The following is a 22,418-nucleotide window of genomic DNA, read 5'->3' on the forward strand; positions in this document are numbered from 1 at the left end:
TTTAATTCCAGTTGTAAAGAGTACTTTTCCCTGCTTCTGGGAGCTCCTTTTGACGTGGCGATCCACCGAGGTGGCAGCGCCATGTGTTTGGCGCCAAAAGCTCAGAAGATTTTTATTGACCTAGCTTTCGATTCGATCGATGCGCCTGGCAGCAGATCGCGCGCACACACGGGAGGGCGCTGCCGCGACTGGCAGTGAGCGATCCCGCGCTCCCAGAATCCTTTCTTTTTTCCCCTCTTGCTCCTCCTTTCGCTCTTTTCTTATTGCGATTCTTTGTCGCGTATGTTGCAAAGGCTACGCAACAGAGGCTGAGTGTAGCTGTAATGATTCCCGAGCCCACAATGTGTCGCATCCATTGCCGTAGCTTTCCACTCTTCTTTTTCGGCTCCTCTACTGGAGAGCTCCAGGCCATTTGCTGCTCACAGAGCGCACCATCCCACTGCGATTTGTCCTTCTACGAATCAGATCTTCTGCGCACTGTCGAATGCGAGTATTTTTTTTTTCCCCCTCAATTGACAATTCCACATTGGTTTTGTGTGATTAGTTTAAAGAAATGAAGATGAGCCAGCGCTATAAAGGGTGGAGGCCTCCTCGTCTCAGGGAAGTGGTGTCTCATTGCAAAGAATTCCACGCTCCTACAGTCCAGAGGTGCCTCTTCGAAAGCTTGGTGAGTTTTGTCATATTTTTTTTTCTCTCACTCTCTCTCTCTCTCTCACCCCCCCTCGACCTCCTAGATTCTTTCAGGTTGTTTCGGCTTTCCCGTGTTTTATTTGCTCGCATGCCTCTTCCCCCGGTTCTTCTAGTTCGTGTTTTTGATTTTAAAATGCACAGTCGATTCGATTTTCATCTAAGCCTACTCACTCAGGACTGTGAGATTCTTTCCCTTGCAGGCTAGCGTTTCACAGCTCCCTTTCGACATCAGCTATGGGAGTGGTAGCGCTCGAGAGCTTTGAGCCGGCTCTGACACCTTCTCTCGATCACAGGGATAGCCACCACTCTGATCAGGAAATACCATCCATTGATCTATTGCCTTTTTTCGAGCCAGATTCATCCCCAGGCATCGCAGCGGGCAGGGAACGAATAATTCAGGAGATCGCCAGAGCCTGCGAAGAATGGGGATTCTTCCAGGTTGTCAACCACGGCCTCGACTGCGACTTGATAACTCAGTCCCTCCGGGCTTCCAAGGATTTTTTCGATCTCTCCATGGAAGAGAAGATGAAAGTGAGACCCCCTCCAGGAACTTGTCCCGTGCCCATGGGATTCTGTCACAACAGTGGAATTGACGGCCTTGTGGAGAGAAAGGAACATCTTTTCTTCTTCGCTGAGGATGGATCACCGACGAAGTCACCTGACAGTTTCTCGAAGTACAACGTTTGGCCGGTAAAGCCACAAAACTTCTGGTAAGACCTCTACTGTTCTTCTTTCTTCTTTCTTTCTTAGTCTCTGGGATTGATCGCAGCTCAATTGTCCGCGAGCGACTTATTGTCGAGGGCCAGAGAACAGCGATTTTCCTGCTGAGTCTTATTTCCCGGAGCTTGGGACTGCCGGATAACTTCCTGTACGAGCACTACAAGGAGAAGATGAACGCTCTCATCATGCTCTTCTACCCGGTTTCAGACATCCCGGAAGACATCGGCCTCCACAAGCACCAAGATGGGAACATTCTCAGCGTGGTGGCACAGAACGAGACCGAGGGACTCCAGGTCTTGAAGGACGACAAGTGGATCACAGTCAAGCCACGGACGGGGAGCTTGGTTGTCAACGTTGGCGACATTGTCCAGGTATGCTTTTCTTCTTCGTGATCTCCATTCTTTCATGCTTAGAAATTCATGGAGCTTTTACTTTGTCTCCCTCAGGTGTGGAGCAACGACAGATACAAAAGCGTCCAGCACCGAGTCATCAACAACGATCAAAACGTCCGCTACTCGTTCGCCTTCTCCTGTGTTCCTGGAGTGAGCACACTGGTAGCTCCGCTCCCGCAGTTCACTAGCGAGATCCAGCAGGCCCCGCGCTACCGGGAGTTCCAGTATGGGGAGTACATGATGTACAGATTCGAGAACAAGAAGATCGTATCCAAGAACTCGGAGGAGATCACCATCAAGTACTATTCAACCGCAGAGGAGTAAAGATCGCAAGAACAGGAGACACAAGCAGAAGAAAGAAGAAGAAGAAAATCAATGTTAATTATCTGTCGACAGCAACAGGGATAAATCTAACAAAAAGACACGGGTTATGTTTTTAGGCCGTATTCTTTCTTGTCCGAAAACTTGGCATGACGTCGTGTTTCAGGTGTCCAGAGAGACAGGCATTCTTCCCAAAGATGGCGTGACCACCACCGCCACACCGCTTTGCGGTAGGACAGAAGCTTTTCTATTTTATTTTCTCCCTCTCTCAGGCGCAAACGCGAAAGAAAAAGATGGCAATTTGGAGGAAGCGTCTGCTTGAGAAATCATGAGTAGCATCTCTCTGATGGGGGAAAAAGGGGGAAGAAAGGAAAAAAAACGAAAGAGCTTTGGTTCAAGAGCTTTGTAGGAGAACCAGCCATTGAGAATCCAAGTGCCTTCCTTACATGCTCCGAGTAAATGGAAGCTCCTTTTGATTCGCTTTCATGGTATACAAATGAACACGACACGGCACAAACAATACACAACACAAAGACGCACACGAAACATGCACTGACAAGGCTGGCACAATCTTTTTGACGAGACCCACCTTCCTTGCTACCGGGCCAAAAAGAAGTTACATTATATAGATATGATCAAGTGGCTCACTGGATATCCAGAAACTCGCATCCCTGTTATGCTAATGGAGGACCATGGGAATGATCATCCCCAAAACAGATTGCATGCACCTCGTTTCCAGAGCCAAAGAAAAAATTAGTGGACAAAACCCTCTACCCAAAGACTTTGAAGCATTATTATAGAATTTGTAAAGATGCTTGGTTCCATCCTCAGGGATGAGCCATCTCATTGCCATGTCTTTCCATGTCACTTATCTCAGTAGTGGCAACCTCTTTATACATGGAAGCAAGAAAAAATAGAGTCAAAGTTCTTCAACTTCCTGATGAACAGCAAGTGCTTCAATGGTGGTTTTCCATTGACATGACAAGAACAATTTCCAAAGCTCCAAGTGAGGAAAGTTATGATTCATGAATAATAGACATTCTCCCTAGATTATTTTTGTTTTTATAAATTAATAATAAATCTCACAAAACTAAGCTACTAGTCCTAGCTTTCATATCACTCAGTCATTTCAAATTATTTTTATCTATTTTCCCTTTATCCATTTTATATTTTACTTTTTTCATGAAATTTCTCGAAATATTAATAGAAATAGAAAAACTTAAATAATTAATGCAAGATTATCCTCAGATTTAAATATCAAAAAATTCTTATTCAAATCATATTCTTAATTTTATTATTATCATGCATTACATCTCATTTTTCACAGGTGAGTCTTGATTTTGTTTTTCTTTCATCATATCTTACATACAGATATTTACATTTTTCATTGCACTATAGTTTTATTCATTGCTTTATTAGCTTATATTGAACATGGCTAAAGGATTTTTGAAAATGAAGTTAATTATATTTCTAAATTATAAATATTAATCATACTAAGATGCCAAGATAATATATTATTTATATATATTAGCTATTGGATAAACTTGCCACTGAAAAGACTAAAATATTTTTAAAATTAAATTAAAGAGAATAAAAATTAGATTAATATATTATGGTGAACAAAAAGCTCAAATGGAAAGTGGAAAAGCTTCATAGACTTATGAATTACCATTAGCAATATGATATAATATAAAGTCCAAATTTTTCTTCCAAGGACATAACAAAAATCTAGAGTATATACCATTCAAAATAAAGGAATTCTGGGTAAATCCTCAAAAGTATATACATACAAATTTTTTTTTAACTTTATCTAAAACAAAATAAGTATGAGTATTTAGTGATAAAGATGGAAATATTTCATATTATAATAATAATAAATAAATAAATAATTTATAACATTATTTATTTAGTAAAATAGAAATTTATCTTCCTTCTTATTATGATTCAAAACTATGCTAAAAATTCTGAATTCTTCAAACTCTAAAATTTTATCAAACTTAATACACATTATAAAATTATATATGGCCTAACGCAAGGATATAGAGATTCCACTAGCTAATATGGTATGGAACTTAAGCCTTATATGCAGAATAAAGACAAGCACGTAAGCCTATTCTTGTCATTGGATATTACATGTTAGTGATAGTAAGAGTTTTGTCTTTGTCAATATGGATGCCTTATTTACAAACGAAGTGTCAAATAGAACTCCAGACTTGATAAAGAAAATGGATTTCTTAGGATTTAAGGCAATGTTTTTTTCTTGACATCTGAAGCATTTCTTGAGACAATAAATATAATATTCTTTACTGCTAAAAACACTAAAGTCATCCATGAAAACTTATATGAATTTGGTGAGGTATTCTCTAAAAGTGTCAGTAATGATTCTTTTGTGTAGCACACGTGGTTTTCACCCTTTATCCTATGAGGATTTACTATAGAATAACCACAAAGTAGAATCTAAACCCTCTATATGCCATGTGCTACATGCCATATGCCACATGTCCAAAAACAGTGGAATGGAACCCAAGTTTCAAGGCATTAGGCTATTGAATGAAACTTGCAGCTAAGGAGTGAAGAATCAGAGCACAAAGTGACTCCCAAACGTTCAGCTCAAAAAGTGAAGGGACAGGAGCACGGAACGACATTGGAGTAGTCTTAAAACTTCTAGCATCCCAATGCTAGGACTAGTATGTAAAACAAAGCTAAACAAAGCTTAGCACTATTTTAGCATACTGGTGGCCTAACGTAAAAATACGTGTACTCCATTAGTTAGGATAATATGGAACTTGGGATTAAACTTAAGTTAAATATAGAACAAGGATAGGCATGTGTAAGCTCTTGAATTTGGATTTCCCGGGAAGTCACTTAGCCTAATACTATTCAAACCTAAGGACACTTAACACCAAGTATCCTAAGACCTTTAACTGATTGGAAAAAGGGGTGCACTTTTGTTCATGGGCCCTTTTTTTTATATTTGAACCTTATGGATTGTCTCTCAAATTGTTTTCTTTGGTTGCTTACAATCCACCACACTTCTCTGCAAGTTCATACCCTTGTGAACGGAAGCTCCTAGCCTAGTACTATTCAAACCCAAATACGCTTAACACTAAATATTCCAAGACCCTTAACTGATTGGAAAAAAGGGTGCACTCTTGTTCATGGGCTCTTTCCTTCTATATTTAAACCCCATGGATCATCTCTCAAATCGTTTTCTTTGGTTGTTTATAATCTACCACACTTCCCTGCAAGTTCATGCCCTCATGAACGGAAGCTAAGAGCCGAAGCTCTCTCGAGAGCCCTACTCTCTTGATACCCTACCCCTTTGGTCAAGCCCAACTGGAGCATATTGGACCCTTGTGAGATGTCAATTAACATATGGTGTGATTCCCTTAGCTAATCAATAAAGTCGGACTCGAGACCTCTCTAATACCAAATGTAAGTTCATAAATTTGGACTTCTTAGGAGGTCATCCAGCCTAGTATTATTCAAACCTAAGGATGTTTAACCCCAAATATCCTAAGACCCTTAACCGATTAGAAAAAATGGTGCACTCTTGTTTATGGGCCCTTTCTCTCTATATTTAAATCCTATGGATCATCTTTCAAGTTGTTTTTTTTCGTTGTTTACAACATATAAGTGGGAGCTACACTATGTCTTAAATTGGTTAGCCATACTTAACCTATTGTAAGCGACTAAATTTTTCCATTCTACTTTAGTCACTTAACCACACCTCTGACCACTTGGAGGAGTCTCATTCACAACCTCCATAAGTTCAATCTAGGACTTGGGACTTGCTAGCCCCGAGAATGGCATCCATGCCACTCAACCTTAGCACTTGGTCCAAGTGCTCCACGTGTCCGATCCCATGATCGACACCCCAAGGTACCACTGACGTATCGGCCCGTTACGCTAAGGCCATGCCCAATTACCTTGGTCACACTAGTGGTCCAACACCACCTGCATTCCAATCCCGTCTCTCAAAGACTGGGTCATTCGTCCAGGAGGGATCATCCCAGATCCACTCCTTGACATTCTTAGGATGCCTACAGACATGGGGAATAGCCTTCCCCAATATCTCTGTTCCGGTCCCCACCAAGTCCCTTTCTGTCCTTGGCTGTGTTCGCCGACACTGCCATTGGATCAAGGCCCACCGGCCCGACCACTAAGTCCCACTATCCTCGAGGACTTCCTCACTGTGTGACTGTATCCTTGGTCACTACCCCAGAGGACTGCTCCTCTTCCTTTCCACAGTCTGGGCCTTTGGGACAACATTTCGGAACACCGTGGCCTTACGCGAGCCACCTGGGTACTCTCCTCGCCTTCTGCCCTTGGGTGCTCTAGCCATGGGCTTAGAGCGGGTTCCGTTGAGCCACACCAGGTATCCAAGTAGGTAGTGCCACCCACACTTGGATTGGGAGCATCGGCCAGTCGATCTCCCGGGGGAACTAAAGCCGGCTCTTGAACACTTCACCAAGCTACCCCACTTGTCGGTCCGTGTTCACTCTAGCCTTGGACTTCCCAGTGGGCAGCTCATTACCCAACATTGGGTCCGGCCTTCCTGGGCCAAACTGGCCTTTCCTGGCCAAACTGGCTCCACTGCAGTCCTCCCCCCTACTATACTTTTGGAGCTCACCAAACCCCCCAGGGTCTGGGAGACGAACGCTTTGGGCTTTCACCCTCTCAGGCTCCGGACTCGGACTCGGACTCGGACTCGGACTCGGACTCGGATTCAGACTCGGACTCGGGCTCGGGCTCGGTCTCGGCCTCGGCCTCGGTCTCGGTCTCGGTCCCGGTCTCGGTCCCGGTCTCGGTCCCGGTCTCGGTCTCGACTTCGGACTCCATCTCGGACTCCACTTCGGACTCCAACTCGGGTCCATCTCGGGTCCATCTCGGACTCCACTTCGGACTCCATCTCGGACTCCATCTCGGGCTCCATCTCGGACTCCATCTCGGGTCCATCTCGGGTCCATCTCGGACTCCATCTCGGACTCCATCTCGGGTCCATCTCGGACTCCATCTCGGACTCCATCTCGGGTCCATCTCGGACTCCATCTCGGACTCCATTTCGGGTCCATCTCGGGTCCACCTCGGACTCCATCTCGGACTCCATCTCAGACTTGACTTCGGACTCCAACTCGGGTCCATCTCGGACTCCACTTCGGACTCCAACTCGAGTCCATCTCGGACACTCCCACGTGTCATGTGTTGGTCCTTTTGGGTCCCTTTTTGGAGCCTCGCCTTTTGCTCGCTTCGTGCTCGTTCCTCAAGCACTTTGTTGGGAGTTCCACTCCCACTCTTGACTTTTCAAGTCGGAGCTTTTGGTCCAAACGTGTTACGCTCGTTTGGCTCTCGCTTCGGCCACTACCATGTGGCACCCTTCCGGCTCCACTTTGGGGCCTAGGGATTTTGTGTCTCACAACTCCACCACCCATAGACGAAGTTCGATGTCCTCATCGAACGGTAAACCCTTTCATAAAGTAACACCCACACGTGTTACCATTTCCATCCTTGGCACCTAGCCAATCTTTGTCTATGGTTTGACACCAAAGGCCCACCATGCCTTGTCCATCCTTTAAGGAGCATAGTCTCTCCAACTTAGAGACTGATTGGACCACATTTAATTGTTCTCTCCTTTTATTGGTTTAGTTCTCACTAAACCTCTTAGAGACCCTTCTCTAAGTCAATCCCACTACTCCTTCTCGAGTAGTCTCAATTTCCATCGATATAACCTTTGCACTTTGGAACTTTGAATTTTGACTTCTTGGAGTCAATTTCCTAGGTGTCTCCAACACCTTGCCTTGCACCTTTTGTGCAACTCCACTTCCCATCCTAGGAAGTTCTCTACTCGAGGGCACCATCATCCTCTCTTCTATTTCGTGCCAAAGTTCCAGTTATCATACTTTGTGCTAGGGCTGTTCATGGCCCTATCATTTGGCTACCTTACCGCTCCCTCCCTTGGAGCTTCCACTTTCGCCAAATCGGAGCATTTCGGAATCCCTCTTTGGAAACACACTTCCTTTCCCGCAACTTGTTAGCGTCCAACACATTAGTGTTCCTCGCCTAACTTTGTCACTTGGATTCCTTCCAAGGGATTCCACGGCCCTATCTTGGCCACTCATCTTTTGCTCCTATCCGTTGATTGTTGCACCAAGCAACATCGAATCTCTACCTCCCTCCTTGAGGTATTGTTTCGGTTCCATAGTAAAGACTCTTCTTTGCCAAGTCCGGAGGATGTTCACCCCTAGTACGTCTTTTTAGCATCTTCTGTTATGGGCTCTATCCACGGCCCAACTTCGTGACCCTCTCATGGGTCTTTTATAGAGACTACTTTCCTCGGACTCACTATGCCATCGCATGGACATAGTTTATTTCCCTTAGGTGCTCTTCCCACTTGGTCATCACGACCAAGCCACACCACCTTAAACAGTTCAATTTCAACATTTTGAACCAGGAACTTCATTCCTTAGCCAACCAAGGACCTTGTCCTTATCTGGCCATAAGATCACCTAGTGATCTCACCTTGGCACCTTAACAGAGTTGCCAAGAGGTACTTGGTCTTCTAGACCTCCAAGTTGTTGACTATAACCCCGGGGGCATCCCCCACACTTGGCGGTGCACCCAAGCTAGCCCTTACGGCCAAGGGTTCATAGCAATTGAGATTAGGTGTCCCCATCTCACTCACCACGACCTTGGTGCCACTTGCACCAAAGTGTTCAAGTTAGATATGCTGAGCTTTCACACTAAGCAATCTAACCGTGCATCACAACTCCGAGGCATCCCTCGCTTGGTGGTGTGCCCAAACCAGTCTCCCCACTGAGAGTCCATGACCACCGAAATATGAGTGTCCTCATATTCCAAACCATCACCACGCCCTAGTGATTTGGGACTCGAACCCAAGCACTAGAGGGTCGGGACTCGAACCCAACCTCCGTATATGCATCTACGGACGGCATCACACAAGATGCCTGACGTGACTCCCCACGCCAGTGCACCAACTTATTTTTAAAGCACGCTACAGATCATAGCTTAGGAACCTAGTTCCTCCACACTGCCAAGTCCTCTCACTTGACATGTCTGTGATCATGCATGGACTCCTCCATGCTCGGCCCCATGGCCCACCCTTTTTGAAGTTATCACCTTCAACTAGGGTATTTGTTCCCCCAACGTGCCAATCTCGCTTGGCAAGTCCTCCGACCACTGTAACATGGTTCCTGCATAAGCGTAAAAGTCCTTGACCATCGACTTTCGTTCAAAGCCCTCTCTTTGAACACTCGGGAACTACTTCCCTAACCTTGATAGCCTTGCCTCATGGCAAGCTTCAAGACCACGCTTCTGCTGCGCCACTCTGATTTCGCGCGTTCCATGAACCATTTACACTTGGCCTTTTTAGGTACTAAGCTACCTAGAATCGTCTTTGGGAACCTTGAAGGAACTCTGTCCCTTAGCTTGTTAAGGCCTCCCTTTTTGCAAGCCTTCCAAATGCCACATAGTCTAACATGGACAATTCCATATTTTAGACTCTCCATGGCATCAGGGTTGCTAGCGGCAACACCCTCAAGCCCCCACTTGATTCTCCACTCCCAGCTGGCATAACCAACCTTGGTTATGCCCTTTGATTCCTACGGTTCGATTTTATCCCCTTACTTCTTGCTTTTTGGCTTCACACCTTTCCTTTGGTCATTCTCCTCCAAACCAGGAGGATAACTTTGCACTTTCTATCATGCCTTAGCAAGGATTCCTAGGGATGAACCAACCCAATAGCCCAGGGAGTGGTTCCTCAATCCGGGTATACTCACCTTGTAACCCCACACACTGGGATTACATTGTTGCTTATGGGCCTTTACATGCCCATCACTAGCCTTGCCAAAGTTCTATTTTTGGCTTTGTCCAACTCGGGCAGACAGTCTTCTTCTGTCTCCGCAACCTTGGACATTTGGATAGCACCTTCTATCCATCATTCGCTAGGGACTTAGTCCCTTGGGCTTTATCCATTGCCCTCACAACATCAAACACCACCTTCTGGTGTTCTAGAGTGTTTGGGTGTCCCAATGATGGCTTTCTTGACAATGAATATTTCCTTTTATGACATTGACTTACTATATCGCAACACAAGCAACTTATCCCCCGTAAGGGTATATCCAACTTCCTTATGCTATTAAGAAGTCTTGGGTAGCTACCTTCTACCCGTTTAACTAGTTATTTTGCACCTCTTGCTTAGTTGCCTCATAGTTGTCAAGTCCTACAACTCATTGCTTGGTGCTTTCACACCTCCATCATTATCTGGGTCACCACACTCCAATTGCATGCTCTGCAGCTTAGGCTATGCTATTCCCATTTCCATTGGGATTCCTTTGGCAAGGGATTCTCATGAACCCACCAACATAGCCTCAAGGTATCACACCTGCACATTTGGTGTCTCCACACCATCGGCTCCACGAGCCTACCTCTATGACATTTCCCCTTCGTGTCTAAGTCTTTGCCAAGACCAACACCGCTCTTTCTCAGGCCAACCATCCGTTAGCACTGCACCATAGAGGTCCCACACAACTTCGTGTCAAAGTTGTTTTCTTCTGGGAACACCTTTCCCATAACTTTAGCATCACACACTTTGCCATCGATGAGATACCCTCTGTTCTCATCCTTGGATCCTATGATCCCCCCCCATCCTTCATGGGGTACAACACACCTCAGTCCAAATGCTTCCGTCAGTCCTTTTAGGACCATCCCTTGACTCTACTTGAGTCATCTAGCAGTTTTGGACTTGGTTAATCCACAGACCTGTAAGGTCCTACTTGTGAGGCACTAGCTCACTGGAATACACTTCTTGCATTCCTGTCCTACTCAAAAGGACTATTTTCACAAGTGTTACTCCGACACTTGATTTTGTTCTCTAGGGGCAACCTTTGCCCCTTAGGACTACTTGTCCATGTGATGAGAACACCAACTCATCCACTTAATACACCCCCAACTCCTTGGGTTGTTCCAGCATTTATTAGAGGTAGCCCCGACTACCACTTCAAGGACTTGAGTCCTCTTCCGTATTTGACCTCCCATGGTCATTACTTCTGGTCTCACATTCATGAGCACCAACCTCAACTGAGGAAAATCTTGTGACTCCTTTATTGTTTTGGAGTCTCTATCTTTCCCGTGATCCCAACTTTAGTTGTTTACCACAACAACCTTAGCCAATTTGCTGAGACAAATGCTCATCCAGATCACATCCTCAACTCAATGAGGAAAACCTTGCATTGTTCCCAAGATCCCAAAGTCGTTCCATTATTGGCCCCTTTTCTATCCACCACCTTGTCTACAAGTTCACACATGAACTGTAATGGAGAGCCATGTCTTCCCGACCTGCTACTCCTCAAGGATAGGCCCACTTCTCGGACCTTCCGTTGCCAACACCAGTGGTGATATACTTGAGCACCAATAAAAGTCGGACTAAGGAACAGCTCCGATACCAAGTTGTAAGCGACTAAATTTTTTCATTCTACTTTAGTCACTTAAGCACACCTCTGACCACTTGGAGGAGTCTCATTCACAACCTCCATAAGTCCAATCTAGGACTTGGGACTTGCTAGCCCCGAGAATGGCATCCATGCCACTCAACCTTAGCACTTGGTCCAAGTGCTCCACGTGTCCGATCCCATGATCGACACCCCAAGGTACCACTGACGTATCAGCCCGTTACGCTAAGGCCATGCCCAATTACCTCGGTCACACTAGTGGTCCAACACCACCTGCATTCCAATCCCGTCTCTCAAAGACTGGGTCATCCGTCCAGGAGGGATCATCCCAGATCCACTCCTTGACATCCTTAGGATGCCTACAGACATGGGGAATAGCCTTCCCCAATATCTCTGTTCCGGTCCCCACCAAGTCCCTTTCTGTCCTTGGTTGTGTTCGCCGACACTGCCATTGGATCAAGGCCCACCAGCTCGACCACTAAGTCCCACTATCCTCGAGGACTTCCTCACTGTGTGACTGTGTCCTTGGTCACTACCCGAGAGGACTGCTCCTCTTCCTTTCCACAGTCTGGGCCTTTGGGACAACATTTCGGAACACCGTGGCCTTACGCGAGCCACCTGGGTACTCTCCTCGCCTTCTGCCCTTGGGTGCTCTAGCCATGGGCTTAGAGCGGGTTCCGTTGAGCCACACCAGGTATCCAAGTAGGTAGTGCCACCCACACTTGGATTGGGAGCATCGGCCAGTCGATCTCCCGGGGGAACTAAAGCCGGCTCTTGAACACTTCACCAAGCTACCCCGCTTGTCGGTCCGTGTTCACTCTAGCCTTGGACTTCCCAGTGGGCAGCTCATCACCCAACACTGGGTCCGGCCTTCCTGGGCCAAACTGGCCTTTCCTGGCCAAACTGGCTCCACTGCAGTCCTCCCCCCTACTATACTTTTGGAGCTCACCAAACCCCCCAGGGTCTGGGAGACGAACGCTTTGGGCTTTCACCCTCTCAGGCTCCGGACTCGGACTCGGACTCGGACTCGGATTCGGACTCCACTTCGGACTCCAACTTGAGTCCATCTCGGACACTCCCACGTGTCATGTGTTGGTCCTTTTGGGTCCCTTTTTGGAGCCTCGCCTTTTGCTTGCTTCGTGCTCGTTCCTCGAGCACTTTGTTGGGAGTTCCACTCCCACTCTTGACTTTTCAAGTCGGAGCTTTTGGTCCAAACGTGTTACGCTCGTTTGGCTCTCGCTTCGGCCACTACCATGTGGCGCCCTTCCGGCTCCACTTTGGGGCCTAGGGATTTTGTGTCTCACACCTATGCACTATCTTACTATACATTTTGAACCCCCCGCAGCCAAGGGTAGTAGAGCAAAACCCGAGTTCAATACTTTGAGCTAAACTCTTGAGCATATAGTCAAGGAGCAAAGGAACCAAAGTACAGAATGACTCTTGAGCATTTAGCTCAAGGAGCAAAAGCACGGAGTGACTTCTAAGTATATATCCTAAGGAGTGAGAGACATGTTCATAGAACGACGTTGGAATAGTTCTAAAGCTTCCAGCATCCTAATGCCAGGACTAACATGTAAAATGGAGCTAAATGGAGTTTAGCACTATTTCAACATATTGGTGGCCTAACGCAAGGATATACTAATTAGTATGGTATGGAACTTGAGCTTTAAATGCAAAACAAGGACAGGCATACAAGCATGAGCTAAAATATACCTCAAGTTGATTGGTTATGTTTGACCTACCTACTATCCCTACTATACATTTAAAACCCCCCACAACCACCCTTCCATGAATACATGCTTTGGGCTTTCACCCTAGTCCCAGGAGTTAGTCTCTAGGACAATTACAATAACTTATTGAATAGAGAATGGTGCTAGATTATAAAGTTTGAAGCAGAAATAACACTGTTGTGTTCAAGACAATTTCTACACTTTGTAGATATGCCCAACTAGCAAATTTAGGCATTTTTCATAAATAGTCAATGGGACTAAAATGGAACCAACACAAGAGGCATGATAGCAAGAGTGTTTAACAAATATAGTAAATTATCATTTGGCGATATTGAGGGACTAAAACTCAATATGTAAAGGTTTTTATCACTAACTAGTGTAAGACACAACAAGATGGGAACTCCTCACCAGGTTAAGTATGCTTAATTAATAGTATATAGGAATTTTGTCTTTATGGTCATTCGGTCTAAATACACTCAAAATGCTTAGTTAATTCCACTAGTACAAAAGGGACTGATAAAGGGTCTAGCAATATCAACCTTATGCCATCGTACCAGTAAGGAAAGAATATCCAAAAAGACTCAACAGCAGGTAACTTTCGATACCCACAGTTACAATTATGACACTCTCCCTAGAATATAGGAAATTAATCTTGCATTTAGAAGCATCATCTTGAGTCTTGAGACTCAAATCTTGAGACTCAAGAACAGGAAGAAGTGGCAGTTACCACCACGTAGGATTAGTTAAAGGGGTAAGTTAGCACTCAAACCCTATCTCTATCTCTTTTATACTCCGGCTTTCCATTAATGTATATCCAAATGCTCAAGATCTAAAGTACTCAAGTGATGTGAAGCCTATTCTTGCTCACGACCATATGTATGAGCTTTCTTGGGTATTAAAGATCTCAAGTTAGTTCCTAACTTAATTGTGTGTGTGTCTAGAGTAGGAATTAGTAGTAGTAGCACACAATCACAACAAAAAGTACAAGTAACATTATCAACAAGCCCTCTATTTTTCCTACAATGATAGCAATAATATTTTGTCTCTCATGCCTGCACATAGTTGTCTAGTATTTTCCCTAGTTTTCACTAGTAACCATAGTAGGATAAGAGGCATCACGAAAAGAAGTAAAATCCTAGCAAGAAACAACAAAAAAAAGAAAACAAGACAACTCCAAAGAGAAGATAATAGGGAAAAGATGATGAAAACTTGAAGACCTTTATGAATTCTTGAAGTACAAAACCTACCCAATTCAATTAGAAATGATGAAAGATCAATACACATGTCTTTATTAAAATCAAAGTGGTTACAATTGTCCTCCATGAACACTCAAGATTATAGCAATCCATTGATACTCAAGAAAGTCTATGACGATAGATGAATTAACACAACTATCCTTTCAAAGATTAAAGATGTAAAAAGTATGAAGATTATTTCCTCTGTAGCTTTGAAAATCTTATCAAGCCCTACACTGTGTGCTACCCAAAAAAATAGTGTCATTACTACATCACAAACAAGACTACTCTGAAGAATAAAGATAAAGAAAAAGCTAATAAAGAAGTCAACGAGAAAGAAAACTAATAAGAAAGGGATTACATGCAAAAAAGATAATATTTTGTTTGACCATTTCGCAAGAGTCTAAAGTCTGATTTAGATTTATCAAGGTTATATTTTCTTCCACACTTTCATTAATTTCTTATGAATATATAAACAAGTACCAATCACATTATTTATTGATAACAAACTTTCCCAAAGTGTTAGTTGCAAGTGAAATCAAGATTGTCAATCCACAAATTTATAAATTTATTGTTGAACGAAGAAATCTTGACACTTAAGAAAATGCAATAATACTACTTCAATTACTACAAAAACCAATTAGTGACACACTTTCAACAACAACACTCACTCAAATTCACAACTATATACATTGAAGCATAATAATGTGCATCAATAAAACTAGAAACTGTTGACCATACCATCAATCTACATCTACAAAAAATCTCGATGTTAGAAAACTTGCTACAAATGAATAACTCTGAATTTATTTTCCTAAGAGTTTTACCACACTTAAGAACTCAATTATAGCAAATAAAAATACGAATTCCAAGACAACTATCACATCTACAAGCATAAGAACAACCTCAAATTTAAGCTTATACATAACTTCAAAGAGTTGAACCTCAAAGTCTGATTTGGAGCATTGAAATTCTAATAGCATTTATTCAAATCGATGCAAAAGATACCAACTCTTATATTCACAGACAAATCTAACGTATCAACATTAACGCAATAATGCTAATTTGACTCATCACCAAAATTTCTATGACTAAACTTTGAAATTAAATCCACAATCATCACCGAGATAATCCCAAGAAGAAATTATTGAAACTTCATAACAATAAACTCAAGAAGTATTAGACTATCAAGGACACCAATGCAATAGAATTAAAAGAAGGAGACACAAAATTTGAAGAAATTGCAATTATGATATTTCTCATCTTTAAATGTGAATACAAAAAAACTTTTGAGGGCATTCAAGAATTTGCATCTTGAAATTTAAGAAAAAATCTTCAACTTAGTCTACAATAAAAAAAATCAAGAAAACCATATACCAATATGTTTATGAATCATTATTTATTGCGAAAAATTTGTAAGAAAACAAAATAAGATAGAGCTTTACACGTGGAGACTCATCCTTGAGTTTTCCTAGATCTCCCATATTTACCTAGATTAAGAATACATTTGCCAAAGAGAAGAAATATAACAATATACAAGATGAAATTAATTAAATCTACAAAAGACTACTGACCTTTATACTTCAAGAAATCAAGAAAATCATTGGACAAAAATTCTTTCAAGGATACATCACACTTGAAAGTGCAGCTATACATGAGTTAATTGGTAAGAAATATGAAATGGAATTTGGGTGAAAGAACTATAGATACATCCACAAACACTCAAGTTTTTAGCCAAAGTAATTTGCTAAATGCAAATATCTTGACGCATGGATAGCGATAAAAGATAGAAGAATACAAAAATCAAAGATTTGGAAACTTGTTTCAACATTAACATTGAGAACAACACCTCAAATACAACCACTACTCAGCTCGGATATTTCAAATATCACTATTGATTTGAAAGCACAGATACTCATAGTAAAGATGTGAAAAAGTAGACACAACATAATTAAAGGTAAGCCACACACACTTTTCAAAAATTTATTATAACAAGGACTCGTAAAAAGAGTAGCCATAATTGTTCAATCCCAAAGTTGGTGAGTAGTGACCTTATTGAAAATTGATCAAATTTATCAAGTTGAGTACAACATAGCAATAGAAATACCAACACATAAGATCATGTTAGTTTATACAACATGATTCTACAACTATACAACATTTCTTCAAGAAGACTACAATATACAAAAAGTTAGAAGACAAACTCAAGAAAACAAACTCAAGATAATGAATTCAAGAAAGCAAATACAAGACTCTAGTAAAATATTAAATATATACATACAAACCCAACCCGCTCAAGATACAAGATCGACAACAACAAAAACGAGAAGATAAAAAAGAATGCTAGAAAGATTTAGAGAAATAAAAAAACACTCAAACTCAAGAACAAATCTAAGAGAACATCATCAACAACTACAACAAAAAGAATCAAACAATATAAGTGGGAAAATCAAACCAAAAGAATATAACAAAAACTGAAGATTTAACAAAACAAGATTAAGAAAAATACCACCTCAGAGGAACCATAGTTGAACATCTTGAACACTTCAAAAGTATAAAAAAAATAGTAAAGAAGACATTGAAGATTACACATAAAGATTCAAATACCATGTAAGACATTACAAAAATTTACTAATTGAGCAAGATAAATATATTTAGTATGTATAGGGTTTGAAAATTTATCAATAAATGGTTATAATGGCAAGTGCTGATGACAACTTTGAAGTTGATATAATTGCCAAAGAAATTTCTAAGAAGATAAAAAATCTCAAGAAATAGTTTTGAAAATTCTTGAAATTGAATCTTTAAGAAATGAAGACTATTTAATAATGAAAAAAATACAACCTTGAATATAAGAAAAAGAAAAAAAAAAAACCTCACCAAGATATTTAAGAAAGTTATAATCAAGAATTGTAGCGCACCTGAATTTGGAACTGAACTCCAAGCTCGTTGTGCTACGAAACAAGCTTGAAACTTATTAAATATGGAATTGTAAGCGACTAAATTTTCCATTCTACTTTAGTCACTTCACCACACCTTTGACCACTTGGAGGAGTCTCATTCACAACCTCCATAAGTCCAATCCAGGACTTGGGACTTGCTAGCCCCGAGAATGGCATCCCTGCCACTCAACATTTGCACTTGGTCCAAGTGCTCCACGTGTCCGATCCCATGACCGACACTCAAAGGTACCATCGACATAGCAGCCCGTTACGCTAAGGCCATGCCCAATCACCTTTGCCACACTGGTAGTCCAACACCACTTGCATCACCGTCTTGGCTCTCAAGGACTAGGCAAACCATCCGTGAGTGGTCATCTCAGATCCACTCCTTAGCATCCTTAGGATGCCCACCAACAAGGGGAATAGCCTTCCCCAATATCCCTCTGTCAGTCCCCACTAAGTCCCTTTCTGCCCCTAGCTGTGTTTGCCAACACTGCCACTGGATCGAGACCCACAGGCCTGACCACTAAATCCCACGGTCCTCTGGGACTTCCTCACCACACGACTGTGTCCTTGGTCACTACCCCAGAGGACTGCTCCTCTTCCTTTCCACAGTCTGGGCCTTTGGGACAACATTTCGGAACACCGTGGCCTTACGCGAGCCACCTGGGTACTCTCCTCGCCTTCTGCCCTTTGGTGCTCTAGCCATGGGCTTAGAGCGAGGATCCGTTGAGCCACGACAGGTATCCAAGTAGGTAGTGCCACCCACACTTGGATTGGGAGCATCGGCCAGTCGATCTCCCGGGGGAACTAAAGCCGGCTCTTGAACACTTCACCAAGCTACCCCGCTTGTCGGTCCGTGTTCACTCTAGTCTTGGACTTCCCAGTGGGCAACTCATTACCCAACACTGGGTCCGGCCTTCCTGGGCCAAACTGGCCTTTCCTGGCCAAACTGGCTCCACCACAGTCCTCCCCCTACTATACTTTTGGAGCTCACCAAACCCCCCAGGGTCTGGGAGACGAACGCTTTGGGCTTTCACCCTCTCAGGCTCCGGACTCGGACTCAGACTCGGACTTGGACTCGGACTCGGACTCGGACTCGGACTCGGACTCGGACTCGGACTCGGACTCGGACTCGGTCTCGGTCTCGGTCCCGATCTCGGTCTCGGTCTCGGTCTCGGTCTCGGTCTCGGTCCCGGTCTCGGTGTTGGTCTCGGTCTCGACTTCGGACTCCATCTCGGGTCCATCTCGGACTCCATCTCGGACTCCATCTCGGGTCCATCTCGGGTCCATCTCGGACTCCATCTCGGACTCCATCTCGGACTCCATCTCGGACTCCATCTCGGGTCCATCTCGGACTCCATCTCGGACTCCATCTCGGGTCCATCTCGGACTCCATCTCGGACTCCATCTTGGACTCCATCTCGGGTCCACCTCGGACTCCACCTCGGACTCCATCTCGGGTCCACCTCGGACTCCACCTCAGACTCCATCTCAGGTCCATCTCGGACTCCATCTTGGACTCCACCTCGGACTCCACCTCGGACTCCATATCGGGTCCATCTCGGACTCCATCTCGGACTCCATCTTGGGTCCATCTCAGACTCCATCTCGGACTCCATCTCGGGTCCCACCTCGGACTCCACCTCGGACTCCATATTGGGTCCATCTCGGACTCCATTTTGGGTCCATCTCGGGTCCACCTCGGACTCCACCTCGGACTCCATCTCGGGCTCCATATCGGGTCCATCTCGGACACTTCCACGTATCATGTGTTGGTCCTTTTGGGTCCCTTTTTGGAGCCTCGCCTATGGCTCGCTTCGTGCTCATTCCTCGAGCACTTCGTTGGGAGTTCCACTCCCGCTCTTGACTTTTTCAAGTCGGAGCTTTTGGTCCAAACGTGTTACGCTCGTTTGGCTCTTGCTTCGGCCACTACCACGTGGCGCCCTTTCCGGCTCTACTTTGGGGCCTAGGGATTTTGTGTCTCACAGGAATGTCCTTAGATTGCGAATTTGGACATAGAACGAACACTATTGTATTTAAGCCAATCTTTACATTCTATAGATATGCCAAATAAGCGAATCGAAGCACTTTCCATAAATAGCATTTATGACTGAAATGAGACTAACACAAAGAGCATGATAGCGAGGGTGTTTGGCAAACACGGTAAGCTATCATCTAGCAATATTAAGGGATTAGTCTCAATATATGAAGGTTCTTGTCACTAGCAAGTGCAAGACAAAACAAGATGGGAACTCCTTACTAGGCTAAGTATGCTTAGCTAATAGCACGTAGGAATTCCGTTTTTATGCTTGTCTCGTCTGCCTAGTTAACTCCACTAGCACAAGAGGGGCTACGAAAGGGATCCAATTATACTGACATTTTGCTGTCATGGCAGTAAGGAAAGAGTGTTCCTAAGGATTGGCAAACAAGTATTTTTCGATACCTGAAGTCACATTCGCGACAAAAATGGACTCAATGAAGGAGTTTGGTGTACAAAATATAAGAACGAAGGACATATTGCAACTGAATGTAAATTATAAATTCTTAAATGCCAAATTTGTGAAAGAGAAGGACATAATGTGAAGGTCTGTCGATATCGAGGAGCTATAAAAGTCACAAAAGTAAAAAATACATCCCAAACTTCTCCACTGAATCAAAAACAGTACAATCATCCTCCAACAAAATCAACATCAATAGCAATCCAACTATCCAAATCAAGGTAATTATAATCATAATCTGAGATACCAAAGAAGTTATAAGCATGATTACCAAAATCATCTTGAGCATATCCTTGAAACAACTATCAATAACAACTTTAGACTCAAGATTTTTGGCCTCAATATCAATAACAACAAAATCAAAGAAACTGACCAACTCAAAACAATCAACAAAACTGAAGCCCTCCACCAATAGCAAAAAATGTTGACATAGAACTAGTCGAAGAAGAGCAATGTGAAGATGAACCAAAAATCCAAATTCTCACACAAACTTAAAATAAACATATGAATAATAAAAAAGAAGACCTTAACAACAAAATTGAAGAACAAGAAATTCAAAACCAAATATAAGAAATTCCAAGAGAAGAATGGCAAGAGGCTAAAGAGTTTGTTGATATAGTGTAGTAAGACTTTCAACAATAGGAACTTGAAATAGATGACGATTAAAAAATTACAGTCAAACCCTATAAAACATGAGAAGAAACCATAGCTTATAAATAAAATTCTTTAACAAAGTATTACACCTACCCTTCAAGATCTTTTGTAGGTCACCCCATACTTGAAGAAACAACTAGTCAAAATTTATCAAGTGCCAACACAAGCATAATCACCTCAAATAAAGAAAAAGACTGACAACACTTCAATTCATGAATTTGTCATTCAACTTGGTGACTTTGATGAATATATACCATATATACCAATTTAGATAGGAAAGAACAAAATTCCTCAAACAATCATTGATGGTGGTGCAAGTGTCAATATTATTAAATACTCAATATGTAAAGTCATGGGATTTGGACTAATTCAACTAACATCCTTCAACGTCAAAATGACTAACAACAACCATTTGAAATGATCCGCAACATCCCAATCAAGATCAAGGATCAAAAGTTCAAAGTAACTTTCATCATACTCAAGATGGCTAAAAAACACTATTCCTAAAAAGTACTTCCTGGACAAACTTGGCTCAAGAAAGATAATGTTGTCATATATTAGCAAAAGAACATAATTACCTTTGAAAAGCATCAAGAAGCCCTTCGAATCTCCACAAGTACAACGAAGAAAATTCTAAAGAAATTCCAACTAAATATTATTTAATATTATAATTGGAATGAAGGCCTTAATAACTATGAAGAAGCACAAATCTCAAAGGCGTGCCCAAAATTGAAGTCTCTTATTGAAGTGGATCTCAACTGAGTTATTCTAAAACCCAACTCAATTTACTTAACGAAATTTAAAACTCAAAAAATTTAACTCAAGGAAAAGCTTCTGACTCTAAAAGATTCAATACTCAAGATTACACTAATAGAGATCAAGAAATAGTGCGACCAACAGGGAATTAAACCTGAGCAATTCTAACTAATTCAACAACAAATCAACTTCAAGGAAGAATTAACTCTTTGACAAGAAGGATCTCAACTCAAGCCAATTCTCAACCTTGAATAACCAATTGAAAAAATCAATTTAAGAACTGAAGATGAACTACAGAAGTTTCATATCACAAAAGATTTAGATTACACCTTAAAAAATAAAGTAATTGGCATATTAAATAAGTACAAAGATGTTTTTGCTTGGTCTTACATAGATTTGTGAGGAATACCTCTTGAGATCTACATACATCAGATTGACATTCTTTCTTAGACTATACCATGAAAACAATTACTATACCAAATAAACCACAACATACAACTGGAAGTCAAATAAGAATTCAACAAACTCGAGTAAGTTGGTTTCATTTACCCAATCTAGAACAAAATAGTTATCACCACTGCTCATTATTCCTAAGAAGAATGGCAAATTTATGATTTGCATCAACTACAAAAAGCTCAATGATGCAACATGAAAAGTCACATTCTTGATTCCCTTCTTTGATGAAATTCTTGACACAGTCACAAAACATGAAATGTACTCATTCCTCAAAGGCTTCTCAAGATATAACCAAGTTAATATTACTTCTAAAGCACAAGATATATCAGCGCAAGATAGCTTTCATCAATCTATGGGGCACTTACACATATCTACATATACCATTTGGTCTTTCTAACATATCATTTACTTTCCAAATGTTGTGAATATAACTGTAATGAGTCCTTTCGGATATTCTTTCCTTACTACCATGACAGTAGGAGGTTAGTATTGTTGGATCCTTTATTAGTTAATAAACTAGTTATCACATGTGTAATTAAACTAGAAGGGCATTA

The 22,418-nt window shown here is 42.3% G+C and overlaps 1 protein-coding gene across 1 annotated transcript; it reads left to right on the forward strand.

The window, feature by feature from the left end:
• Positions 1–603: 603 nt before the first annotated feature.
• On the forward strand, positions 604–2,239 carry LOC9629555 (1-aminocyclopropane-1-carboxylate oxidase 5). The gene is made up of 4 exons (XM_024663794.1): positions 604–667; positions 891–1,400; positions 1,460–1,781; positions 1,857–2,239. The coding sequence occupies exons 2-4, from the start codon at positions 925–927 to the stop codon at positions 2,124–2,126; spliced, it is 1,068 nt and encodes a 355-aa protein (XP_024519562.1). The 5' UTR covers positions 604–667; positions 891–924; the 3' UTR covers positions 2,127–2,239.
• Positions 2,240–22,418: the final 20,179 nt, after the last annotated feature.

Source organism: Selaginella moellendorffii, unplaced genomic scaffold (genome assembly GCF_000143415.4).
Source record: "Selaginella moellendorffii unplaced genomic scaffold, v1.0 SELMOscaffold_102, whole genome shotgun sequence".
Taxonomy (NCBI): Eukaryota; Viridiplantae; Streptophyta; class Lycopodiopsida; order Selaginellales; family Selaginellaceae; genus Selaginella; species Selaginella moellendorffii.

Bases quoted from the DNA above. Each gene is read 5' to 3' on its own strand.
- LOC9629555 (XM_024663794.1), top strand. From the start codon at position 925: ATGGGAGTGGTAGCGCTCGAGAGCTTTGAGCCGGCTCTGACACCTTCT. The intron at 1,401-1,459 runs GTAAGACCTCTA...GATTGATCGCAG, and splicing joins GTAAAGCCACAAAACTTCTG to CTCAATTGTCCGCGAGCGAC. The intron at 1,782-1,856 runs GTATGCTTTTCT...TGTCTCCCTCAG, and splicing joins ACGTTGGCGACATTGTCCAG to GTGTGGAGCAACGACAGATA.